The sequence below is a fragment of the Emydura macquarii genome, unplaced genomic scaffold (assembly GCF_026122565.2).
Source record: "Emydura macquarii macquarii isolate MOO-44397 ecotype Brisbane River unplaced genomic scaffold, CSIRO-AGI_Emac_v2 contig_3517, whole genome shotgun sequence".
NCBI lineage: Eukaryota > Metazoa > Chordata > Testudines > Chelidae > Emydura > Emydura macquarii.
The window spans coordinates 7,633,533-7,654,598 of NW_027133654.1; the positions used below are offsets into that span (position 1 = coordinate 7,633,533).

The 21,066-nt window shown below is 42.3% G+C and overlaps 1 protein-coding gene across 4 annotated transcripts in view; it reads left to right on the plus strand.

The window, feature by feature from the left end:
* The first annotated feature begins 2,755 nt into the window (after window positions 1–2,755).
* Window positions 2,756–21,066, plus strand: part of GALNT2 (polypeptide N-acetylgalactosaminyltransferase 2) — a 123,759-nt gene continuing 105,448 nt past the window's right edge. For 3 of the 4 annotated variants that reach the window (XM_067535741.1, XM_067535742.1, XM_067535743.1), the window contains exon 1: window positions 2,756–3,354. In XM_067535741.1, coding sequence (XP_067391842.1) covers window positions 3,244–3,354 — 111 coding nt within the window. In that variant the 5' untranslated portion in view covers window positions 2,756–3,243. Of the gene's footprint in view, window positions 3,355–7,668; window positions 7,701–21,066 lie in introns of those variants that run through there. The other variant, XM_067535744.1, reaches the window with a different exon arrangement.

Below are 21,066 nucleotides of genomic sequence, written 5' to 3' on the forward strand. Positions count from 1 at the left end.
TGAGGACCAGTGAAGAACTGGCCCCAGGATTGGCCCTAGTTCCTGTGCTCCTCCTCTCCTCAGGTGCATTCAACATGCTTTGGGGACACCTTAGAATCTGGCCCATAATGTTTATATGGCTCTCTGAAGCCTATACCTTTCAAGGGATGTCAATCATTTTGTTCCAAAATTTCCACACAAATTGAGTGTCTCCCTCTATTTTATTGTTACAAATTATTTACCTCCTAAACCAAGAATCATGAAGCTGAATTTACAGAGTTATTTACACTAAAGGGATAAATCTCTTAGCACCATTTCAGGTTTCCTGCATGAATAACTGTTTTCTGTTCCTCAGTTTGTGGGAATGTCTACACTGCAATCAGAGGTGTGATCACATCATGTGTAGACATACCTGAACTAGCTTTAATTAGCTAGTATGAGTACCAATATTATTGAAGCCCTGACAACATGGAGTGCCGCATGGGTCTTGGAAGGGCTTGTACAGGTTGCACTAAAGCCAATGCTGTTTCAGCTTCATTGCTATTGAAATCCACGCTAGCTAGATTGAAGCTATTTTGGGTATGGCTGGCTACTTGTGCTGTTATCACACCTGCAATGGAAGTGTAGGCATACCCTTTGTCACACATTGCATACCACATTCAGGCCTTGACAGGTGCAGCCTTTGACTGAAATCTTCAACTGTTGAACAACTATAGCATAGGCAGTCAGCCTTGAAATGAAAGGATCACCCCTCAGTCTCCATGCCTGTGCAGTCTTCAGCCTCTCTGATGAGACTGTCAACAAAGTCTCTGTTCTGGTGAGCAGCAGGGGCAGATTTTTAAACTCCTTTTCTAACGGCTACTGTTTCTTTTCCTGCTAATGTAACAGAGCTTTTGCCAGCCCTAACGCTGGTCCCCTGCCACATTCCCATACTGCTTGGAGTCAAGTCTTCTAGATACTGGCAACAGACTCTGCAGCCATTGGTGCAGATGGACTGGCAGAAGGGCAGCAGGATTGTCAGAGGCTGTTAGCATAAGTAGACAGAAGGATCAAAGAAATATGGGACTCTGCCATTTTACGCAGTAATAAAACGGACTAAAGTTTAAAAAAAAACAAAAAACAAAAAACCAAAAAAAAAAAAACCCAACTTGGTGAGATGATAGAGCAAACCTTTAAAAATCAGGAATGTCATGCCGAAATTGGATACCACGATGCTGGCATATATGCCATTTGTTTTTTTTGTGTTCTTTGCAGTTTCACATTCTTGTTTTTGTCATCTCACTGTGAGAGCAGATGGTAGTCAGGGCTGAATAACACCAGGAGACCAGTGGCACCAAAAGGTGGCAAACAGAAGTCAGCAGACCCCAGTGAGAACCAGGAGCAGTGTGGCAGCAGCAGTCCTGGGCTGTTTTTAGAGGTAGAGTCGAGGTAAGCAATGGCTCAAGTGGAAGGCGAGTGAACAGTGACAGGAAGAGATCTATCAAAAGCAACAATCCAAAATAGAGGTGTGGGGCCCTGTAAGGGTGACTTACCCTTGTGGGAGGATCCAGGCAGGCAAGGAAGAGGGAGCCCTGTAAAACCTCCAAGCCCTGCTAGAAGGATTTAACATTTAAGGTTGGAGTACATCTTAAAGATTTCTTACTTATTTGAATTACCTTGATTTAATCCAAAATAAGAATGTCTGTGCAAGGGGGTTGCATGGATTTAACTAAGGGCTGGCCTCCACTAGGGAGTTTTGTCAACAAAAGTCAGTGCAGGTGTACAGACTAAAATGCTCCTCCCATTGATGTAACGTCCCTGCTATGCCGCCATAATAAAACCACCTCAACCAGAGGGGTAGGGTTTATGTTGTCTTAGTTAGGGCAACACAGTGTCAATATAGATACTGCATCCCTTACATCCCCTCTGGGGCTGTCATTTTTGTCAATTTCACCACTGTGGTGAAATTGACAAGAAAGCCCCCCTGAGAGCTGAGCAGCTGGTCTCTGTTCCCAGCTGGGAGCAGGGTGAGAAGCCTGAATGTTTCTCTACAGACTCTCCCCAGGTAGCCAGGGCAGCCTTGTCAATTGGCTGCCCGGCTCTGGTGGGGAGCAGACGGGAGGGAAGGGTGGTGAGAAGTTAGGGCAGCTGGACCCCACTCTCCAGGGGTGAGAAGCCCTGGGTGGCTTCCCCCTGGGAACAGGGAAGGGGGAAGCCCTGGGCCCTTCCCCCTGGCTCCTTGCAAGGAATGGGGAGGGCAGGCTACTGGGAGCCTACGACCCTGTGGGGCTCCTAGCAGGGAGCTCAGAGACCAGGCTCTTAGCTCCCCACACTGCCCCTCTTAGGTCAGGGAAAATGCTCCTGGGGAGGAAGCACTCCACTGACCCAAGGAGGGTAGTGTGGGCATCAGCCAGCGCAGCTGTAAGTCAACCTCGACAAGGCCAAAACTGATTTAATTACATCAATGCAGTTTTCTCATGTAAACATGGCCTAAACTGGAGGGGGTTGGAACTAGTACCAGAGCATAACAGGTCAACTCGGTAAAATTCAAGGAGAAAAAGTTGATGCAGTGTATTCTTGTAAATAGCACTACTTCCTTCAAATAGCACTACTTCCTTCAAAGGCACCTTCCCCCTTACATAAATCCCCTCACGTCTTCTGCAACCATCCCCTTTATTAAAGTAGGCCTGCGGCTTCACATGCATGTGCGCCTCCCTCTCGTGTCCCATCATGAGCCGGTGCTGCTGTGTTTGGGTCTGACCCCAGCGCATCATTTCCCTCTCCCCCAGACCCCGCCGGGGCTGCTAGTCGCCTCACTCCCTCTCCCAGCCTGCGCTTTGGCCACTGACTGCCCTGGCGGATGCTCTCCCAGGCCAAGGCCAAGGCCAGCTGCAGCCCTTGCGCGCACCGCCCAGCCCAGCGATGCCGAGGTGCAGCGCCGAGCGCACCATGCCGGCAGCGGTCGGGTCTGCCCGCGGCGGCTCGGAGCCTGGGGGCGGGGCTGCGCTCTGCGGAAGGCCGGCCCCAGCGGCAGGCGGGAGCCCCGCCCCCCAGTGCCGGGTGGGCGGGGCGGCGGGAGGCCCCGCGTGCTGCAACCATGGAGACGCGGCTAGTCCCGCCCTGTCCCGCCCCCAGTGGGGCCGGGCGGCTCGGGATTGGCCGGGGGGCGGGCGCTCGCCCTCTGCCCCCTGACCCTGCGCGGCGGCGGGCGGCTGCTGGCCGTTTCCTGCTGCTGCTGGCGGCCGGGCGGCGGCGGTTGCTGCGCTGCGCGGGGCGGGCGGGAGGATGCGGCGCAGGTCGCGGCTGCTGCTCTGCTTCGCCTTCCTCTGGGTGCTGGGCATCGCCTACTACATGTACTCGGGGGGCGGCGCCGCGCTGGCCGGCGGCGGCAGGAAGGTGAGCGCGAGCCGGGCAGGGGGGGAAGGCGGCTCGGCTCGGCTCGGCTGGTCGAGCGGAGCCAGCGCTGCCTCTGGGGGGCTGCGCCCGCGGGGTGTCCCCCGGCGCCTGCGGCGGTCGGGTCCCCTCCCGTGCGCGGGGGGGTTTCCGCGGGCTCCCCAGCCCCGGGGTTCGCTCCGCCGCCGCGCTGCGCCCAGGCCGTTCCCCTCCCGCGCCCCTGCTGCCTCCCAGCGGCGTGCCTGGGCTCGCCCCGCGGCGTGGCGCTGTGCCCCGTCCCCAGCCACCGGCTGGGAGCCCCCTCTGCCCCCTCGTAGTGCCGTGCGGGCGGTGGCGCCCGGTCTCCCGGGTTTCCCCAGCTTCCCCTCTGCGCTGTCTCTTCTCTCTGCCTACCGAGAGATGTGAGTGACCCGGGGCTTTTCCCCTGGCGGGTGGGCAGGGAGCAGCCGGGGGAGGGGGAGATTCCTGTCTTTTCCCCTGCCTCGCGTGTGTGTGTGTGGAGATGGAAAAGCTGGTGCACTCCCCTGTCCCGGCACGTTTTAAAAGGCAGAGGGTTTCTTTGTGGACTTCAGACTGGTTCCGCACCTCGTCATGGCACGGATCGCTTCTCCAACCGCGGCGAGCCACGTCCGAGGCTGTAGGGAAGTTTCCGTGGGAGGCTAGAGAAAGGGGGGCCGGGCTTGGGGCAGAGAGGGAATGGGCAGGAAGAGCTGTTCCGACTGGATATTCACCTATTGGAAGAAGCAACTGGTTAATTACAGTGTCTCTTTAAGTATTATTAGGTCGCTAGCTGGGATGAATCCCCCTTTCCGTTTTCTCCTCGCCTCCCTGGCTCTTCTGCCACTCTTGCTTTTCTGTCTCTCCTTAGCAACTGCAAAGCCTCTCATCGTAACCCTCTGCCCTTTTGTGTGTGGAAGAGGGTAATAATTCGGTTGTTTCTCTTTTCGGACTAGAGAGGATAAACATAATTTGAACATAACAGTGGGTATTTTTCTTTCCCATCCCTCATTTTTCTAAACATTAGTTTAGCAGTTTTCTTTATTCTCACGATTATAATGTGAGTAAAAGGTTACCCCCCCCCCCCATTGGTTTTGCAGTGCTCCAGCAAAAAGAGCCTGACTTCTCAAATGCCAGCTTCATTTGAGCTGGTACTCATCTTCTTTTTTTAATGGTTCAATTAATAATGTTTAGAAACAATTCAGAAGTCATTTAATGTAATCATGTCATGATTTTTTAAAAAATAAATATTTTAAAATGTATTGTAACAATTCATTGGTCATGGAAATACATGGAGATGTCAGGCTTTGGTTAGGTAATTTTATAGTTCACTGCCATGTGGGTCCAAAGTTCTTTACACAGGGTACCTTTTTAAATATATGAGCCATTAATTTTTGTAGTGTCTAATTAATAAAATATTAAAAATAAGTTTTATATTTTTAAGACCAGGACATTTTTACTTTAACAAAAGACTTGGGTAGGTGTAGCAAAATTATCAGAACATTTGTTATTCTGTACATATGCTCATGTCATATCATGTAAAGATCCAGGTAACATTGTTTTTGAGGTAGTGTTTCACAATTACAAGATGGGTCTGTATTGCCCATTAACGTTGATGGATGTAGTTTGAGCCATAGATGAATAGGTATTTTTCAAGATAGAAGTCTGCTGAGGGATAGATCCTACAGTAAATCTTGAAGTTAATAGGGTTAGTTCCATGAGTGAGAGTTTGCAGAATCAGGGTCTGCATCTGGGTTAATGTTTTGCCATACTATCTTTTCATAGTTTAATATGAATTTGCTATACAGCAACTATTGAAATAGACTTTTAATGTTATAACTAAATATTAATGTATAACTAAATACCAAACTCTCATTTTCCTTAAACAGACACAGAGGGCTCTTAGCCGAAATAGGTCTAGCATGTGATGGAATTAGGGCAGTGGACTTAAAAAGCTCTTTGTTGAGGGTCCACATAAGTGTATTTAGTAAGTAAAAATAGTTTCAGGCTGCTGATGGTATGGAGGCAGGGAAAGTTAACTGAAATGAAAATCTTAATATTTAGGGAAATAAATATCAAGGGAAAGATAATTACACATTATCTAACTTTAACATTAAGAGGGCTGTGGTGTGGATCCTTTTCTTCACACTTCATGACCTATTACCATTCCATACAAAATTCAGTAAGTCTGAACAATTGAGAGAACTATAGCAATAAGGAGCTGTAGACAAAGAATTTCATAAACATGGACAGGGCCTTAGCACTGGATATAAAATATGTGAGACTAAAGTAATGCATGGTAGGGAGGAAAATAGGTACTGGGACCATAAGAAACAAGTGGGGAAATTAACAGTTATACATGGATTGGTGATTTAGGATTCTATTTTCTGTCAGCGAAGCATAAAATTTAATCCCAATTCTTAGAATGGTTTAGTGACTGTAAGTAGAGGAAGAAGTGTGTGAACATAATAGCTTTTGAAATATCAGTAAAAGATTCATTGATTTAGAATGTCAGACTCTGAAATAAAGCAAATATACACTGTCTTAGATTTATGAATAGAAACCCTGCTGTAGTGAATTAGTTGGTCTAGATGACTCTGTAATCCTAATTGCTTTCAAACTATTTCAGAATGGCAAAAGTACAGAAGAGTCTCTCATGAAATATCAGTTTTAGTAGACTGAATTCTTGGCTTGCTCAGTCTACAAATTACAGAACTGGGAAAAGGATGGTTCATAATTACATAATTAAAAGTTAGGATGCAAATTACTTAAATCTTGTTTATACAAAGAACATATGCTTCTATTAGGAGGACAAAAAAGTACAAATCTAGGGAATAATAATCCAGATTTACTGAACTTCATGGTATAGGCCCGTTCTACTAGGTGGTAAAGTCAATCAATTCCCATTGACTTCAGTATTTTTATTTATTATTTGTATACTTGTAGCCTAGGGGCCCTAGTCAGACACCAGGACCCTGTTGTGCTGGGCGCTGTACAAACACAGAACAAAAAGATCATCCCTGCCCAAAGGCCTCACAATCCACGTATGAGATGAGACAGCTGAAGGGTATAGACAGATGGGGGAAGTACAAGTAGACAGTGAGACAGTATTGGTCAGCATGATAGACAGTGGGCTCTGCACAGTCTAACTTGTCAAGCTTTTTTTGTAGACATTGTGGCAGAGGAGAGCCTTTAGGAGGGTTTTGAATGTGGATAATGAGGTAGCTTTGTGGATGTTTACAGGCAGCGTCTCCCAAGCATGTGGAGCAGCCTGGGAGAAAGCAGGAGCTGAAGATGCTCGCTACTGTGCACAATTGGGCCCATTGAGTATCCAGACTTTAGTTTTTCCCTTATTGGAATTGTCTGACATCCTTAGCGTGTATTTCTGCTTCTTTGGTTTTCCATTTAGTCTTTGAGTGCTTGCGCTGCCTTTTAAAGAATGTGTGTAACTAGTAGTGTATACTTCTATTGAAGTTAAGCTATTTGGGCTGTATATAAGTAATATGCTAAATAATTGAGTATCAAAAACATAAACATGCCTTATCAGAAACACACAGCTTGTAGTAACTTGGCTACAATTTTGGAAGATGGTAAACAATGGTTGCCTTTTGTGATATGGGATTTTAGCATCCTTACTGTTTCAAAAGTAACATACTTCTATGATTTATTTAGCACTCTTTTGCTAGCAAGTGCTGCGTATTCATTTGCATTCAAAACAAACAATCTTTCATGACTGCTCCCATTTCCAAAACAGGAAAATACATCTTCCATTGGGGCTACAGAATGGTACACTGGTTATTACTTTGGTACCATTTCACAGGGACCATCAGATTCTGCTCAAGTTAATGTGTACATGTAAAGCAATCATAAAAAGTCTGTTAACCAAATATATTAGGATTTCCCTGGCTGACTGCTTGGCTTTCTACAGCTATAGAAGAGAACAGGGGTCTATCAGGCCAGAAGCTCCACCTCTCACCCTAAAAAAGCCCCAGTTGAGGGGCCCTCATTTTCGCTCAAGGAATCTCTGACAATTGTGGTGGGAGGCCACTACACAGCAAGTAAGATCAGGAGCCACGCAGTTCTTCATATGGGTAACTCTGCAGGGTCATCTTAAAGTTTAGAACAAAGACGCTTATAAAATAGTTCCAGGACCCGTTAATCTCTGTTATTCCAGGATGTTTTGTGGCCTAGTAGAATTGGAGAGATCCAGAATTACAATGATCTGAGCCACAGGGAGGCAGGCTAGTCCTGGGCTGGTTGTGTGACTCCTCTCTACAGAGTTTGCTGTCTTTTTTTCCTGTCCTGGTTTTCTGAAGTGGACAGATTCTTGATAGATTTCAGCTTGCTTTATGGTAAGCCAAAGGAATGAATCAAAGGGAAAAGTTGATGCCTTAACTCAAGAGTATATCTGTTCATTAAAAGTAAATTGAAGTCAGAGGATGGGGTGCTTCTATGGTAGCTCAAGGACTAACGGACTTTAGCATTGCGCCCATTAGCAAATGCAGCATATCTCTATAATACAGCTTTCTTTTTTTAGAAACCAGGACATTAAGTGAAATAGTGTTAAATGAAGCATGGATAACAAGTATAAAGGAGAGAACAAGAAAGCTACGTATAGAAAGACTGTTTCAAATTCATTTTTGTAGGTTGAAGTGGAAACAAAAGGAAATGCTTTTTGTCTAGTTTTTCAGTGATTGTAATCTTAGGTGTTACTTGTTTTAACCTACTTTTGTCACCAAAATTAAATTTTCTGTTAAGTGGCATTTTTAGATGTGTCCCTTTTAAGTTATAGCATAGGACATGTCAAAGAATGTATATAGAGACTCTGGACTGTCTTGGGAAAACTTAGTGTGGGAGCTGCACAGAGCCTTCTCAACTTGCTTGTGTGTGAGGATGTGTGTAACCCATTCTGTCCATCTCACGATTTGAGGAGTCTGAACATATGGCCACACAAGTACCTACTGGGAATTTGAGTTTGGGATACTATCATTTGAGATAACTTTAAGTCCTTATACTATATGTTATAGGATTTGGTTTGTTAGCCAAATTATCCTAACATTGAGATACTATTTTAAATCTTGAACAGGTACCTTAAATGGTTCTATATAGCTCTTCTATCTTCTTGAGTTCTTAACTTTCTAGAAAGAACATGGAACTAGAAGACAAATGATGCTCTTTTCTGTCTTGGAGGTAATAGGTGCTGTCTTATTTTTTTTCCCTTGTAATCTGCAGTTCTTAATTTGAAAAGAAATTCTATGAAATGTTCTTTAATTACTGTGCCACTAAGACTTTTCTTCTTTCACTGCTGTACAGAGATTGGTCTTTTGAAAACATAGTCTATGTACTTCCTGCTTATTGAAGTCTTATTTTACAGAATTTTTTTTAGTATGCTTTGACTGGCAAAATGACACAATGTCTGTGGTAGTTTTAGACAGTCACCCTCATGGAACATGTCTTGTGTGAAACTAGGTTCAGGTGCAATGACAGGCCAGAGTTATGTCTGAGTGTCCTACAACCAGCTTAAAATTGCCATAAATGCAGTAGCTCTTCCCTGTTTCCTCTGTACTCTTTGAGGTGATATTTTGATGGGAAACTTCACATTTGTATGGGGAAGTAATGTGAAACTGATATTTAACTGCAAGACATCTGTCGCTGCTTTTGTTCTTCAGTTTAGTGACGGTCTTTGGTTTCAATATTGATTATACCACTCTTGAGTTGAGTAAGTGTGGTTGATGCTTTTTTTTTTTTTTTAACGTGTATGGGTAAGGGAGCTATGTAGGGAGAATTGTCTGGTGGCTAGAACAAGGGACTGGGGAACAAGACTCAGATTCTATTCATAGCTCTTTTAGTAACATGGTGTATCATCTTGAGCAAATGTTTTAGCCTGACTGTCCTTTAGTCTTCATTTTGCATGGCTGTTATGTGGTTGAATGGTTGCACTTCTCAAAGTATTATTCCATATCTACTTTGGTTTGCTGCTTCACTGTGGTTTCTGTATATGTCAGCTTTAAAACTGTAGTGACATTGCTATTAGTGTATTTTGGGTTCTTCTGTAAATGGAAATGGCCTCCTGGAGTGATGTTGTTTAAAAAGTGTAGAGAATTACTGATGTGAGGCATAAGCATCATACCTGTTTCAGCTTCTTAACAGTCATGCATTACAAGATCAGTGTAAATACCATCCATGCTCATAAGGTGTGCCAGCTCCTTCCAAAAGTACTGTTTGGTATCTGATACCTGTCTGTGATATAAATACAATGGCAGTTTTTTTTCTGTTGAACAATCTCTTGCTTTTCTCCATACAAAATGCATTTATTTCCCATCCTCACTGTCAACTACTTTCCTCATATTAAGGTATTCTCAATTAAAGGTCATCTCACCATTTGTTAATTACTCCTGCCCCCGCGAGCAGCAATAGCTATGTCGGTGGGAGGCGCTCTCGACAACTCAGCGCTGAAATTGGTATGAAGTATGTCATGCAGGGGTGTGAATTAGCCCCCCCTCTCCCCTCCCCGAGCAACATAATTTATTTCGACTTAAGCTGTAGTGTACCTGCAGCCTTAGGCCTTGTCTACACTAGACAAATAAGTCGACCTAACATGGATTGACTTACAGCCACTGCAGTAATTACCCTCCTTCCACCAACTTAAGAGGAGCAGTGTGGGGAGCTGAGAGTCCCACGGGCTCCCTGCCCTCCCCATTCCCTGGGGTCCAGCCCCAGGCTTTTCCCCTCCCTGCCAGGAGCCGGGGGGAGCTGCTCAGTGATTCTCCCATTCCCAGGGGAAAGCTGCCTGGAGCTTCTCACCGCTGGGGAGTGGGGTCCAGCTACTCCAGCTTCTTGCCCTGAAATTGACAAGGCTGCCCCAGCTTCTGGGGAGAGGGGAGCATTGGAGAGATGCCAGGGCTTCTCCTCCCAGCAGCTGGGTTGCTCAGCTCCACAGCTCTGCTGGAGTGGTGAAATTGACCAGATTGATAGCCCCACAGCTGATATAAGGGATGCAATGTCTACCTTGACACTGCGTCACCCTAACTAAGCTGACACAAGCCCTACACCTCTTGTTGAGGTGATTGTATTATGTTGGCATAGGAGGGGAGTTACATCGGTGGGATTTTTAGTCTGCACACCTCCACTGTTTTGTCGACAGAAGCTGACTTTTGTCAATAAAACTCTCCAGTGTAGACTAGCCCTTAGTCTGCTGGTCTCTAGAGAATCCGATTTGACCCTGCATATGCAAGTCTCCAGCTGATGGTGCCTCCTGGGAGGTGTTACCATCTAAATGAATTTGTCTAATCACCCTCACTGTTCTTCGTTCCTGGAATGCTGTGGTCCTTTTCACACCATGGAATTGCATACAATTCCTGATCCACAGTGATACATAAACTTAATACAGTAAGACCTCCTAAATATATTGCAGGAAATTTCCATATCTGTCACAATTGTTATCTGTTTATAAGGTGCATTGTATCATATTATATAATCTGTTTTTTAATCTAGAATTTGTTCATCTTTACACAAAAGAAGAAAAGCAAAAACAGACTTTAAAAACAAACAAAAAACCTAAACAATCATACCAGAGCCCTGTCTTACTTTTTTGGTTTAAAGGCACTACATAGTGGAGCTTGTGTTGTCTTAATATGCATTGATTCACTACCCAACTTCCCACCGAAGAGATGCTCTGTACCCAGAGTGAATAGTCAGCTCTAAGTAGCCCTAAACATATTTAATGGGCATGATGCAAATTGGAGTAAGTGTGTTTTGGTGATACTTACGCATTACTGAATTAATTGAAGATGTATCACCTGTGACTGCTATTGTATGCATGTTCATGTGGCTGTCCTATAAATGGATATTTGCTACGTGGCTGATTTGGTATATTGAGCAAGGCAGTCTTGGCATGTTTCCAATGATCCTTGCAGATTACTAACTTTCACTTCTCTTCAGCTTTGGCTTTTACTTTCTCTTCGGAAATTGTAATTTAAAATGTGCTGTGGTCTGAGGGGAAGCCTCCAACTTCTTACATTTTCCATGTGGTTTTGGTTTAGGCTTTTCTGGTGACTTAGATTGCAATTCACATGTTAAAATTCCTGCATTCCCTCTCCCCCTTTCCTCCTCCGCCCCCCCCCCCCCAATAATGTTTTTGTTCATTCATGTGGAGTATGGGTTGTGAATATGTGGTATTGGCACTTTGCTTTTGATTTTATTTACCTTATCATATGCATTTACATTGTAGAAAGATAGTGGTGAAATATATAAATAAGGGATTTGGAGTGGTATAAACACTGGTTCTGTTAGTCGTAAAGGGTATCTTCATGGTCATTTAAACATCATGAAATATGTGATTTCAGACACAGGAACCATCCAAACGAGAATGTCTGTTTAAAGAGAGCCTGCACAGGCAAACATTGAAGCTCTTAAATGTAGTTTAGGAACTAGAGAAAAGCATGAATGAAACAGCCTCTTCTGCTCCTCTCTACTGAATTTTAAAGAGCTACCTGCATCCGGAATCACTGCTACTCAATGTACACTTTCTTATCAAAAGATGGTAATTCTATGTAACTAATTTTTCTTGTAATATTTTGATGCACTTTTGCACATACTCCTTCACAATTTTAAAAAATGAGCAAGATAACTCTTCTATATCCATGGAAGGCAAGCATTAGCAAGAAACTTGATAGATTCTTGATTGCCTTTTGCACCATGTACCGGAGGTGCTTGAAATACAAAAGATTCAATCATGGAAAAGTTATATAAAGGATTGCCATAAAGCTAACAGTGTTGCGTACAAATCCTCAGACAGATGACTTGTTCAGAAAATATCTATTTCCTCATTGTATGAGGTTCCATATGCTTAGTATCCTGAAAATATTCAGTACAACCAAAATTAGTTTTGGCTACTGAAACTATTTTGGTCTTAGTCCTGTTTGTTTAAGGGCAGGCAGTAAGTACACTTTCAGCATGATGCTGGAACCAGGAGGATTGTTAATTGAGTGGTGGCCAGTTTTTTTTATTCTTTGTTTCTGTTAAGTTGAATGAAAGAGTCTAAACATTTAATGGTGCAATTTGAGCCTGGCTGCTTCAAGGCCTTGGTAAAGAGATGGAAACTTCTTGTTAACCAGTTTGATTTGGCAGCAAGTGGTTGCCACCTGATGATGTATTGGTCTAAGTCAGTGCTTTTCAACCTGTGGTCCATGGATCCCTGGGAGTTCGCACACTATTTCTAAAATTTCCAAAGGTGGTCTGCACCTCCATGTGAAATTTTGTTAGGGGTCCGCAAATGAAAACAGGTTGAAAACCACTGGCCTAAGTGATCAAAGGTCTCTGTCCAGCTATTAGTAAATATCTGTATCCAAAAACCTCTACTACAGCTGGCAGACTCAGCAGAAAGGAGAAGGGGACTTAGGCTCTGGGTGAATTTTCTTTTCATTGGCTAGAGATGGTTTCATCTGATTAGGCTTGAGGCATATTGGTCAGGCAGCGTAAAAGAGCTTATGGGATGGGCACTGCCATTGTATCTGTTCTGTCAAGAAATGGAGCATTTCAGTCTCCATATCTGTCAATTCAGCATCTTTCATACGCAGTAAATTTGCTCATTTTTTTTAAACTCTGTACCAGCTTCTTGGTGTTGCCAGATGCTATTCTATGACGTTGCATTGTGTAAGCTGAGTAATTTCTGAAGTATGGCTCTCATTTTACTGTTTTTGGAATTTTTCATACTTGTGTTCTGAGAAGACCAGTATTAGGTTTTTTTTAGGTTGTCACTTTGCCATGAAATCCCACTGAGATGCAGTTTTTACTGTGTGATTAAGTTTAAGAAATTGGCAACTGATTTAATTTGTGGAGCAGTTATTACCTATACAGAATGTACTAGCTGATACTTTTTAGAAGTTTTAATTAGGAAATGTTCTTTTTAGTTCCAGCAGTTCAGCACCTGGCTTTCTTTTGAAGTTTTCTGCAGATGACCGCTAAATGATAAAATAATAATTGCACCAATACAAAAAAGACCCCTTTTGAAATCTTGGGAATGGCTCTATCATTCAGCATATTCTTCAAAACTATTCTTAACACCTCTAAAAATGATAAATGAGTGTCAAAAAGGACAGATTATTTGTTGAACAGATATATGCAGAAATACTTGCCCCTTGCCATAAAGCTCCCTTTGGAAAATATTGTAGTTACTTAGGTCCAAGGTATACAGTACCGTGTGAATTAATGTTATATACCAGACTCTGTATTTCACAGAAAACTGGAGCCAAAGTCTATGGCAAAATTCCTAGTTAGTGTGGCAGGCAAGACATTCTTAACTATGTTAATACATTGAAAATTTCCTTTTTTAAATGAGAATTCAAAGACTGTAGCCCATCTGTTCTGATATTACATTTAATTTCCTACATTGCTCACAAGCTTTCAGCTTTTGATAAGCTGTAGAAGTTCTGTTAATTACATCCTAGAAAGTGGTTGGGATGAAGGTGGATATTTTGGCAACTAGATAGGGGACATTTGGGGCTTTTGGCACTTGAAAATTGTGAAATAAACATACATCTAATACATTTCTACTAAAAGTGATTGAAATAGCTAACTGATGTTTACATTGTCATCTTCAGGTTTCACATTTTAAAGGTGACCTGCAAATGTGAGAGGGAGGGAGAAGAAGAAACTTGGGTTTGTGCTGTTTGCTGCTCTGTAATGTGATAAAACATGCCTGATACTGTTTTTTTGGAAGACTAGCATCAGAAATTCAGATCCTGTCTAGGCTGGAAGACTTGGAGTACTAGTGGCATCACAAGAGCCAAGAAAGTCAAAACTGAGCAATTGAAGGGAATGGATGTTTAGACTCTTCAAATTGTTTATATTTTAAAGTTTGACTCTCCTACAGTGACTGACATCTGTGAAAAAGCCTTTGATGAACTTTCAGAACCTTCAGTTAAGATGCTAGGGCTCAAAAACATCCCCAAGACCTTCCAAAAATTTTATAGCAAAACCAGATAAGACCAGATTTGACTTTTTTGGTATTTCTGAGATTAAAAACAAGTGTTGAGACCATGCTTTTCAAGTCTTTATATACAGTAAAGACATAAATAAAGGCATAAGCATAATTAAAAAAAAATCTTTGAGGTTACACTTAACCCATTAAGATGACTAGGATGGTTCAGACGTCTTAGTTTTGTTTTGGGCTATCTGCAAAAGCAAGAGCACAGCATTGTATTGGTTTACACTCATCTTTTCAATATTTTCAAGTAACTGAAATAGTGTACACTCTCCTAGAAATTTCTAAGACCTTGTCTACTGCAGAGACTCTCTTGGAAAACTTTTCACCATTGTGAACATTAGTTTAGCAATCACGGAAACTCCAGTAAAAAGGCTGCCAAAATTGCTTTCAGCACTGGTTTGACTATAATTATTTGTGTTGCCTAGAGCTCCAGTTTTATTATGCTAAAAACTGCAAAATCATCATAGACGTTCTATCCTGAAGAGCTTACAAAAAGACTTGCTCTCAAAAGGGTTACTGAAACAGTGATAAAAATGGTGTTGGCAGTTTATGGTCCTGTCTACACTAGTTTCCAGTGCTGCAGTCTCTCGTTGCTGTTTCTTCAAAAAATTCCTTAGTTTAGTCACATCCTAACTGATTAACTAAGGAATTAGCCACAAAAGTAGACTAAACTTTATCTGTGGGGGTCTTTGTTTAAGGCTTGATTTGGGTAACAGAGGGGGAGAAAAACACTTGAGTGTATTCTGAGTCCTAATGGATAAACTTATGTATCCTAAAACTTCCATATAACTTAGTATGTGTCAGATTCTATGTGGAGATACAGGACAAGAATAGCAATGGTGTTGAAGTTCCATGTCTGGCACATTGGTTTAGCTATGCAGAGAACTTAGCATAGTGTCTACCCTCACTGTGGCTAGTGTTATCCAGTATTGCTACTGTTCCTTCAAGTTCATGAATATTAAATTAATTCACTGAAATAGACATAGAGACATGTTGCTTCCCCCCCAAGACTGAGCATTATTTGACAGTTTAAAACCCAATTCAGTCATAAGGGAAAAGTTTGGAAGTGGCATGTAAGCATGTCTGTCTGTATTTAACCAACAATCCCCAGTAAAAACTGCTGAGCAAACACCACCAGGTAGTACTACCTGGGTATGAGACACAATGGAAAAAGTCCAGAAACATTGTATAATTAAAAAAAAAAAAATCCTTAAAAATAAGAACAGGAAACATAAATTTTGAACAGTGTGTAAACCTGAAGTTTATAAATTTAGGCAGAAAATGACTACTGAAGGAAATTTGTTCTGCATTCTATGGAATAAAAAATTAGGATCACTTGAAGACTGTTTTTAGGTAAGTTTCAGTGTATATGGAAATATTTCAAGTGTAGGGTTGTTGATATTCAAACAATGCTTTCTTTTTTTCTGCCTTATTGCTATCTTACAGCATCTCCTGAGAATGAGCTAATGTTTGTAAATTGCTTTAAAGATATTGTACAAAACACTACATAAATGACTTGTTAAATGCTGTCAAGGCTTTTAAAACCAACATAGAGGATTAATGTTTTCAGTGCAGGGGTCTGAGGTGAAAGCCGCTGCAGATGGCAAGTAAACAAGATGTTGGGTGGTAGATACATATAAACAGGAAGTATACATGGTGTCTTTTCAAAGGTACTGCCTAAATTTAAAAATTAGGTTGACATAGCTACATTGACTAGGTGTGTGGTTCTTTGTTTTTACACCCCTGTCCGATGCAGTTAAGCTGACCTAACCCCCAGTATAGATACAGCTATACTATGAAAGATTGCTTCCGTCTATGTACTGTCTTCTGAGGAAATGGTGCTCCTACACCAATAGAAATCCTCCTCCTGTTGGAATAGGATGTGTCCGTGGTATGGGATTATGCTGGCATAGCTACGGTGATGTGATTATGTTGGTATCGTTTCTGTAGTATAGACATACCCTAAGTCCCTGCCTCTTCCTTTATGCTGAAGGAAATGACCCGTAGTAGAACTAAAGGAAGTTCCCTCTGAACAAGATGGCAACCTCCATAATATAAAGTTAGAGCCATTGACTATTACAGAAATATTGAAGTGCAGCAGGGATGTCTTAAAATATCTTAGTGATATGTAAATAAGATCACAAAAGCTTACCTATGCAAGATGTGACTAGAAAAATGACTGGAATTTTTAGATTTTTTTACCTTCTTCTGCTTGTCTGGGGGCATTATTAGAGAATGACAGGAGATAACTTAATCTGGTTCTTCCACAGCTATGTGGCTGTGTCTTTCTCCTGTACTACTGCACCAATTCCTTTCGTGCATCCTGTCACTATATCTTTGTGGGACTAGTCATTTTTAAGTAGAACATTAATTTGTCAGAGGTTGATAAGTGTTTGATTAATGCAAAGTAATGCACATTGGAAAACATAATCCAGCTATACATACAAAATGATGGGGGTCTAGATTAATTTTTATCACTCAAGAAAGAGATCTTGGAGTCATTGTGGACAATTCTCTGAATACATCTGCTCAGTGTGCAAAAGTAGTTAATAAAGCTAACATACTGCTAGGAACCAGTAGGAAAGGGATAGATATTAAAATAAAAAATATCATAATGCCACTTCATAATTCCATGATATCCCCACACCTTGAATACCGCATGCAGTTCTGGTCACCCCATCTCAGAAAAGATGTATTAGAATTACAAAAAGTACAGAGAAGGACAATAAAATGAGTAGGGATATGGATCACCTTCCATATGAGGAGAGATTAAAAAGATTGGGACTGTTCAGCTTGGAAAAGAGGCAACTAAGGGGGGGAAACTACATGAGAGGTCTATAAAATCATGAATGGTGTGGAGAAAGAGAATACAGAAGTGTTACTTATCCTTTCACATCACACAAGAACCAAGGGTCACCCAATGAAATTAATAAGCAGCAGGTTTAAAACAAACATAAGGAAATACTACTTCATGCTGCAGAGTCCACCTGTGGAACTCATTGCCAGGGGATGTTGTGAAGGTCAAAAGTATAACTGAGTTAAAAAAAGACTTAGATAAATTCATGGAAGATAGGTCCATCAAATGGCTGTTGCTAAGACGGTGAGAGACACAACTCCCTGTGCTGGGTGTCCCTACATGTCTCACTGCTGGAAGCTGGAGATGGATCACTTGATGATTGCCCTGTTCTGTTCTTTCCTTCTAAAACATCTGGCACCAGTCACTGTCAGAAGACAAGATGGGAGTCAGACCCAGTATAGCCGTTCTTATGGTCACCAACTAGGTACTGCTATTTTTGCAGTGTTAATGTGCTGTATAACTTGCTGCTATTTATCCTGCAGTATTTGGACAAAGAGGGAAAGTTTTTTCCTACTTGTTTTGTCTTAAAAGCTTAACCTCACTGCAGTAGCATTGTACCTGTTTATATCTGCATTTTGTAGTGAAATGAAGAGGTTGTCTGCTTCTAGGTCATGCAAGTGTGAGTAGCACATCTGTGTTTGCCGAGGGACGGGAGGATGCATATCAACTCATCCCTTCTAGTAAAGGTTCTTGTGGGAAAAACCTCTCCAGGGCATTTGGTTAAATGGGGCTATTTTTTAGTTTCCATGTAATCAGATTAGTACTTGCAGAGCCTAATTCCTAGCACTACATTTCTTAAACCGTCTTTATTGATTTTTTTGGTTTTTTTGGACCGGAGTGGTGGCATGGAAGTGGGAAAAGAGGAGTCTTCAGTGGTAGAATTTTTCAAAAGCACATCAGTATATTTCCTGCAGTGTACTCTGTTTTTATTTGGGCTGTTCTCATGTTCACTAGCACAAGAGTATAGCAGCTGTAATATCACCATATTTGCTTGTATTGTGACATGGTTTATTTTCCCCTGTTGTCTCCTGCCTATGACATGCTTGTCCTGAACTGAGGATTCAGATTATAAAGCTGCATCTTGTTTCCTGTATCTGTGCGACCTTCAGCGATCATTAAAACATTCTGTGATACTAAAATAAATGGCAGGAAGACTTAATATTCTGTGGTGGTGTCAAATGCCACTTCTGCTTTTGGGAGCTATAAGAGTTATTTACTGCATGTCTGGATGCTAAGTCTTTATTGCCTGTAGTTCTGTCCTCTTGCTCTAACCTCTTTTTTATTTTTTTAGTTTTATTTTGTTAGTTTCTTTGTTAGCAATCTTTAGAGCAGTTGTTCCTGGTATTGTCAGTCACAAAGGCAATCCCTGCCAATTAATTCAAAAACATTGATCTGGAATGACTGCTGACAGGGTAAGGAGGATGCCTTATCTCATCCTTACATTGATGAAAGGGAAAGTCCTCTGACCATACCATCCAAGCTGGTAGACTGCATAGCCCTGGCTGTAATTCAGCTCTTTTTTGTGAGCATTACCTTTCTTAGTTAAAGCACATGGTCTTAATCACCGCACATCCATACTGTTAGGATTGCTTCTGTAAAAAATGTCAGTGTTAATGTGTGGCTGTCTGATTCTGCTGTAGGCACTGAAATAAAATTATTGACTCCTGCCTTTTGGTAATGCTCAATCTCACAAAACCCTTCTTACTAGTTACTTCTATCTAGCTATTCTTCTGCTAGCTTTTGCCTACTCAGGCCTGGTTTACACTACGTAAGCTACCTTGCATTAACCTAGCTGTAGAAGTGTCTTCACTTAAAGTTGGCTTCTGCTTATGTAAGTCCTTTTCTATGCTGATTTAGTAACCCCACCTCCCTGAGTGGCGTAGAGTCATGGTCAATGTAATTAAGTCGATGCAGTGTCAGTGTAGTTGTCTAGGCCTTGTCTACACTTAAAAAATACTTCTGCCTAACATAGGTCGACTTAAAGCTACTGGTGGCTGATGTCCACACTGCCCTCCTTGGGTTGCTGCAGTGCGTCCTCACCAGGATTATTTCCACCGACCTAAGGGGCAGTGTGGGGAGCTGAGAGCCCCTATGCAGCTGAGCCATGAAATTGACATGGCTGCCCATTCCAGCAGGGATCAGGAACCAGCAGCCCAAGCTTCTTGCCCTGCTCCTAGCCGGGACTGGGAATCCCAGCCGGGAGCCGAGGTGAGAAGCCCGGGCTGCTGGTTCCTGTGCCTGGCTGGGCCGTGAAATTGACATGGCAGCCCGTTTCAACGGGGACCAGGAACCAACTGCCCCAGCTTGCAGCAGCTTGGGCTTCTTGCCCTGCTCCCAGCACTGGAGCGGTGAAATTAACAAGAATGACAGCCCCACCAGGGATGTAAGGGGACGCAGTGTCTACATTGACACTGTGTCGCCCTAACTATGCTGACAAATGCCCTACACCTCTCACATGGTGGTTTTGTTTTGTTGAAAAAACAGGGCAGTTTTTTGTTGGCGGGGAGTTGATTGCAGTATGTACCACCTCTGTGTTGTCAAATCAAAACTGACTTTGGTCGACAAAACTCTCTAGTGTAGATTAGGCTTTTAACTGTGTTGCTTACATCAACTGTTACTGGCCTACAAGAGCCATCCCACAATGCCCACACTGACAATACAGTGGATACAAGCTCTCCTGGTGAGGATGTGCACTGCCACCACAAGGAGCCAAGTGTGTGTACACAACTGATTTAATAACTGAGGTGGCAGTATTCCGACATAAGTTAGATCAGCATCATTTTGTAGTGTAGATGTGTCCTCAGCATTGGCTATTGTGTAACATTCAGTGTAGTTTTAGCCATGTTGGTCCCAGCTGTTAATGGGCCATTCTTGCTTGAATGGTCCCTTACAATATGTCCTAACTGCTTATGCTAAACGATCTGTTTCACCTTGCCTTTTGCTGTGACAGTGGGAGTACCTTTCTCAGACCTGAAGAAGAGCTCAGTGGCTCAAAAGAAACAGAATTTGATCCAATAAAATATACTACCTCACCCACCTTGGGTTTCATTGTATAGCAGTAAGAATTCCATTATTTATAGATTTTTCTGTTTTTTAGATGATGATCCTGATGAGTTGCCCTTAAAATCATGTATTTTTTTAACTATTAACTTCATTCTGCCCTTGCTTGTATCACTGTTTTAATCATTTAGATTTATAATGTGCCTGTAACTCTTGGCATCCATAGGAAGATCTGCAAATCAGGGTATAACAACACTAACTGTCTTTAACCAAGTCTTTGGCTGTGGCTCATTACTCCCGCGTAGCCAAGGAGGTGCTGCCACCAGTACAGTCTCAAACCAACTATTTGCACATAGAAATCTTTATGTAACTCTTTTTTATCTCACACTTTCAACTGTGATGTATACATATATTCTATGCTGTTTCCCCAGAAGTACCAACAACTATTGAAGTTGATGATGTGATAACCTCCCTTCTGGACAAGGAGGCTGTATAGAGAACTCCTTTTGGGGAGCTCATCACTACTAAAGAGCTTAACAAAGACGAGGTTAGGGTGTGACTTGCTCAGTAGGAATACCTACATGGGGAACAGAAATGTGATGATAGAAGCTCTTCAATCTAGCAGGCAAAGTATAACAAGATCCAATGACTAGAAATTGAAGCCAGGCAGATTTAGACTCAAAATAAGGCACAGACTTTTAAGTGAGATTAATTAATCATTGGAGCAATTCAACTATGTCTGTAGTAGCTTCTCAGTCACTGGAAATATTTAAATCCAGATTGGATCTTTTTCTAAAAAAATTTTCTAGCTCAAATAGGAATTAATTAAAGGGAGTCTTATGACCTGTGTTATACAGGAGGTCAGACTAGATCA